The sequence below is a fragment of the Vicia villosa genome, linkage group LG6 (assembly GCF_029867415.1).
Source record: "Vicia villosa cultivar HV-30 ecotype Madison, WI linkage group LG6, Vvil1.0, whole genome shotgun sequence".
Classification (NCBI taxonomy): Eukaryota; Viridiplantae; Streptophyta; class Magnoliopsida; order Fabales; family Fabaceae; genus Vicia; species Vicia villosa.
Genome location: NC_081185.1, coordinates 115,376,204 through 115,382,647, shown reverse-complemented (window position 1 = coordinate 115,382,647; position 6,444 = coordinate 115,376,204). Strand labels below are relative to the sequence as shown.

General features: G+C 39.4%; 1 protein-coding gene across 1 annotated transcript; it reads right to left on the bottom strand.

Moving 5' to 3' along the window:
* Positions 1-417: 417 nt before the first annotated feature.
* On the bottom strand, positions 418-3,420 carry LOC131614444 (uncharacterized). The gene is made up of 6 exons (XM_058886026.1): positions 3,242-3,420; positions 2,067-2,422; positions 1,447-1,970; positions 1,275-1,326; positions 1,114-1,187; positions 418-1,050 (listed from the first exon to the last, which is right to left on the bottom strand). The coding sequence occupies exons 1-6, from the start codon at positions 3,418-3,420 to the stop codon at positions 418-420; spliced, it is 1,818 nt and encodes a 605-aa protein (XP_058742009.1).
* Between the last annotated feature and the right edge of the window lie 3,024 nt (positions 3,421-6,444).

Below are 6,444 nucleotides of genomic sequence, written 5' to 3'. Positions count from 1 at the left end.
ATGACACCAGATTTGACAAGATAGAAACACAATGAGTTTTACCAAAAATTACAGCCAATCAACAACATCTACAAACTCCCCCTTTGGCAAATTTTTGGCTAAAACACTAATTGATGTACCCAAACAGATATCAGAGCATACACAGCAGCCAACAACAGAAAAAAAAAATCTGTAAGCAAACAACAGCCAGCTTGATTAATCACCAGAAATCCAGAAAACATCTATTTAATCAACTGTTACAGAATACCACTTGTCATAGTCAAGGAGAACCAGGAAACAACCAAAATATAAGAAAACAACAATACAACCATATCCATCAACCAAAAAGATCAACAACAAAAAAAACCAAAACCACCAAAACAACCATTACTCCCCCTTTTTAGCCACAAAAGGAGCCAAACACAAACAGAATCAGAGCTAATCATCAGACCCATCACTAGAGCCACCAGTATTGTCATCACTTGAGCTACTAGTCTCTTCATCAACATCACTACTCCCAGTATCCTCAGAGCCCTCACCATCCTCATCCTCTTCCTCAGCCCCACTATCAGCACCTTTGTCTTCATCCATATTGTCACCATCCCTTCCACCAGCAAGATCATCATCTGTAGACTGCTCAAGACTTTGGATGAGCTTTTCAAGCTTCATCTTCCTGTTGTCCAACTCCTGACAAGTCTCTTTCAGCTCAGCAATAAGAAGGGCTTTGTTCACAGACTTGCTGGGTTGTGATGTCCCAGCAGATGTCATGTCATCAGACCTCTGGAGCAGCTTGTAGTGAAAAGACAAAGCACTCTCCCTCTTACATACAGAATCTTTACTTTTCAGAATTCCAGGGTGTTGCTTGAGGATTATCCCACATATCAGGGATGGGAATGCAATGGGGAGCTTGGTAGCAGAGGTACCAGCATGCCTCATAGTTTGATCAAATATGTAGGTCCCATAGTCAAATTTTGTCTTGGTTCCCACAGCATAAATGAATTTACCTAGGCCAACAGCAATGGTAGAAGTGTGATTGGTAGGCACCCAGTTTGCAGCACCAATTTTGTGCAGCTAGGCATACCTGCCATTCAAAAGACTAGCAGACAATTTACTCTTTATGGGCCATTTCTTGACCTTACCACCAGTGATAACATTGCATACTTCATTGTCAGTTACTTCAAGCTCAGGTTGAGCCTCAGCATCTCTACCTAGTTATAGGTTGATAACAGCAGGGGAAAAATCTATACACTTTCTTCTAACATACACCTTATGAAAATCATCAGTTCTTCCATCACCACAATCTTGAGACAAATTCAGAATAAATTCCTTCACAAGCATTTCATAGCACTTTGAAAAATGAGTAACAGTCTTAATCAAACCTGCAGACTTGATGAGCTTCATGACCTCTTGACATTCCAGAGCATCATTTGCTAATTCTCTTTCTAGAGCCAGCCTTCTTTGATAAACAAACTTCCACTGGTTGGCATTTGAAGCATAGTGCAAGTAAATGTTGTCCAAGGGAACATCACGAACATTTGTGGAAGATTTTGTGACAGCAATCTTCTTCTTTGATGTGATGTCAGGGACATCACTTAAGACATCGTCTTCAGGGGCAGAAACACTTCTTTCCTTCCTCTTCTTCATAGCAATCTTGCTCCTAGTGGTTGAAGGTTCAGCAAGGACCTTCTTGATCTTCTTTATAGTGACCTTCTTTTGATGAGTATCTTGAGGTTTGGAGAAATCTTGATCACAAATCTGTTTGCCCTTACGAGTCTTGACTCTATGAGAGATGCTAGAGATGAGCTCATCATTAGCAATGTCAATAGAATCATCCAGATCATCCAGATTCACCACATCATGCACAGTAGGGCCTTCATTAAGAGTTTCTTTAGAAGGAGCAACAGGAACCTCTTCAGCTTTCTCAGGTTCAAGAATCTTAGCATCTTTAGTACCAGATGTTTCAACATTGATAGCTTCAGATGTCTCAACATCTTTGGCACCAGGGGTCTCATCATTGTTATCAACAGATGTCTCAACATCATCCTGATCTTTGCTAGCATCATCTTGATCATCTTGATCATCTTTACTGTTCTCAGAGGCAGGAATTTGGGCTAGAGGAACAGATATTCCATCAACCTTGTGCCCTTCATTCAAGATTCTTGTGACAATACCTGCGATCGCATTGTGAACATAAGCAGAGCCCTCTCTACCCTGAGCAGAAAAGGTTCTTGGAACAGATCCACCAGTTGATTTTCTTGCATGCATCTTTCTTGGTAGACTACGAGCAGGATCGGTAGCAGGAACAGTGTTCAATGGCACAACATTCAACACAACATCTTGATCACTCACCACATTGGGTGCCCTAGATCCTGATGCTGTTTCAGAGGGAGGAGACGATTTCTTTGAGGGAGAACTCTGAGACACGGTGAGAGAAAATGGAATGCTGGGGAAAGGTTTGTGAATGCAACGACACAGAGAGGTAGCGTGAGTGCTGAAGATAGGTTTTGGGGGAATGGAAACCGTTTGGACAAATTGTAAAAGAGGGGGAAAATACACTTTAATGTGTAATGATAGCAAATATTTGGAGAGAGAAATAATGTTGGCCCCACACCCGATTAATTGCTATAATCCTTCACAAAGACAAATGCCTAGTTTACTTCTTAGATTTTCAAATTGATTTGCATCCAAGGCTTTTGTGAAAATGTCAGCCAGTTGAAGATTTGTAGCAACATGTTCCAAGGCAATTATTTTATCCTCAACAAGATCTCTAATGTAGTGGTGTCTAATATCAATGTGCTTGGTCCAGCTATGCTGAATGGGATTCTTTGAAATGTTAATGGCACTTAAGTTGTCACAATATAATGTCATGACATCTTGTGTGACATTGTATTCTGTTAACATTTGTTTCATCCAAACAAGCTGAGAGCAACTACTTCCTGCTGCAATGTATTCTGCCTCTGCAGTGGATAAAGACACACAATTTTGTTTCTTGCTGAACCATGAAATAAGATTATTCCCCAAGAAGAAACATCCTCCTGAAGTACTTTTTCTGTCATCAGCACTTCCAGCCCAATCTGCATCACAATATCCAGTGAGAATAGGTTCACACCCATGAGAGTAGAGCATTCCATACTCACAAGTACCATTCACATATTTCAGGATCCTCTTGACTTGGTTGATATGACTGATCTTTGGATCTGCTTGATACCTAGCACACACCCCAACAGCAAAAGCAATATCAGGTCTACTGGCTGTGAGATACAGCAGGCTTCCTATCACGCTTCTGTATAAACTTTGATCAACACTAGTTCCCTTTTCATCTTTGGACAATTTTAAGTGAGTAGGAGCTGGTGTTCTTTTGTGAGTAGCATTTTCCATTCCAAACTTTTTGACAATGTTTTTAGCATACTTACTCTGAGAAAGAAAGATTGAGTCTTCCATCTGTTTAACTTGCAGCCCAAGAAAATAAGTTAATTCTCCAACTAGGCTCATTTCAAATTCTGATTGCATCTGATCAACAAAATGTCTAGTCATCTTGTCTGACATCCCACCAAACACAATATCATCCACATAGATTTGAGCAATCAGGATCTTTCCTCCTTCATCTTTAACAAAAAGAGTTTTATCTATCCCTCCTTTCCTGTACCCATTACTAGTAAGAAACTCAGTTAGTCTCTCATACCAAGCTCTAGGGGCTTGTTTCAGGCCATAAAGAGCTTTTCTTAGTTTGTACACATAGTCAGGATGGTTTGGATCAGCAAAACCTTTAGGTTGCTCCACATAAACTTCCTCACTCAAGTATCCATTCAAGAAAGCACTCTTCACATCCATCTGGTATAGTTTGAATTTTAGAATACAAGCAACTCCTAGCAGTAATCTAATTGACTCAAGTCTAGCAACAGGAGCAAAGGTTTCATCAAAGTCAATTCCTTCAACTTGAGTGTATCCTTGAGCAACTAGCCTTGATTTGTTTCTGATAACAGTTCCCAGTTCATCTGACTTGTTCTTGTAAACCCATTTTGTTCCAATGACATTAGTACCTTTAGGTCTTGGTACCAGCTCCCATACTTCATTCCTTTCAAACTGGCCTAGTTCTTCCTGCATGGCATTAATCCAGAACTCATCTGTTAATGCTTCCTTAACATTCTTAGGTTCAATTTTTGACACAAAACAAGAGTTTGAAGCTGAAGGATAGAAAAACACTTAGAAAGGGGGGGATTGAATAAGTGTGACTTTAAATCTTGGACGATAAAAATAAATGCACAAATATTTTTATCCTGGTTCGCTGTTAACGAAGCTACTCCAGTCCACCCCCGCAGAGATGATTTACCTCAACTGAGGATTTAATCCACTAATCGCACGGATTACAATGGTTTTCCACTTAGCCGCAACTAAGTCTTCCAGAGTCTTCTGATCACAACCTGATCACTCCAGGAACAACTGCTTAGTTCACTCCTAAGACTTTTTCTAGAGTCTACTGATCAACACGATCACTCTAGGCTTAGTTCACTCCTAAGACTTTCTGCTCAGCCAACTGCCAAGACTTCCTGCTCAGCCAACTGCCAAGACTTCCTGCTCAGCCAACTGCCAAGACTTCCTGCTCAGCCAACTGCTAAGACTTCCTAGAGTATACTGATCAACTGATCACTCTAGTTCCTTACAACTTAATGTAATCTATTCAAGAGTTTACAAATGCTTCTTAAAAGCGATAATCACAACTGTGATATTTCTCTTACAATTTAAGCTTAATCTCACTAAGATATTACAACAGCAATGTAGTGAGCTTTGATGAAGATGAAGATTCTGAGCTTTTGATTGAACAGCGTTTCAGCAAGTTAATTTGAATTGTCTTTGTTCAGGATCGTTAACCTTGCTTCTCATCAGAACTTCATATTTATAGGCGTTGAGAAGATGACCGTTGAATGCATTTAATGCTTTGCGTGTTCCGTACAGCTTTGCATTTAATGTTATACGCTTTTGTCAACTACCTCGAGCCTTGTTCACGCTGTGTCTACTGACGTAGCCTTTAGTAGCTTTAACGTTCCTTTTGTCAGTCAGCGTAGTCTGCCACGTGTACTTCCTTCTGATCTGATGTTTGTGAATACGACGTTTGAATATCATCAGAGTCAAACAGCTTGGTGCACAGCATCTTCTGATCTTCTGACCTTGAAGTGCTTCTGAGCGTGATACCATCTTCTGATTTTCAGTGCTTCTGATCTCATGTTCTTCTGATGCTTCCATAGACCCATGTTCTGATTCTGCTTCGACCATCTTCTGATGTCTTGCCAGACCATGTTCTGATGTTGCATGCTGAACCATTTGAGACACATCTTCTGAGCGCTGAATTATGCGTACTCTTTATATATTTCCTGAAAGGGAAATTGCATTGGATTAGAGTACCATATTATCTTAAGCAAAATTCATATTATTGTTATCATCAAAACTAAGATAATTGATAAGAACAAATCTTGTTCTAACAATCTCCCCCTTTTTGATGATGACAAAAACATATATAAATGATATGAATTTGCGATCAGAAAGAGTAGACGGCAAAAGACAAATTACACAGCTATAGCATAAGCATATGAATATGTCTCCCCCTGAGATTAACAATCTCCCCCTGAGATAAATAATCTCCCCCTGAAATAAATACTCGAAGAACTTTGATAAAAGACTTCCCTGATTATTTCGGTAGAGACGATCATATAAGCTTCTGCCTTCAGAGAATTCATAGCTTCTGACTTCTGCTTCCATTGGACAGCTTCAGAACTTGAATTTCTTTGATCTTCAGAACATTCACAGCTTCTGACTTCTGCTTCCATTCAGGACAGCTTCAGAACTTGAATTACTGGATCTTTTAGAACATTCACATCTTCTGATTTCTGCTTCCCTCGGATAGCTTCAGAACTTTGAATGTCTACCAACATCACTTCATGCTAGATTTGTATCAGAACATTGTTGAATGTACCAGAGCATCATCTGAGCATCTCTACATCCTGAAATGTTACAGAACAAAAACTAAACGACAAAAGTCAGCATGAACGAGTTAGAACATAAAATGTATATTCAAATACATGATATGTATCAGAGCCAAATGTATCAGAGCATTTAGGCTAAAAACATGTATCAGAGCAAATAATGTATCATAGCCATAACATTATATGTATCAGGGCAAATAGAATTTTGTCATAACAGGATAGACAATGATATTCAAATTCTATTATCAGTGCTTCTGATTCATTATTCTTTCTTGCTTCTGATCTCTGAAGCTTGACAGCACTCAGCTTGCTTCAGTTTCCATGGTTTTGCTTCTAGTGTTTGCTTTGAAGATTCACTTCACTTCTCTGTACCTGCAAAACACTTAAACCATATAGAACTTGCAGTTCTTGTTAGTGAATGTGTGGGAGCCTTTACCCAGCAACTGATAGATTTAATCAAATCATTTATCATTTATCTTTCTCCCCC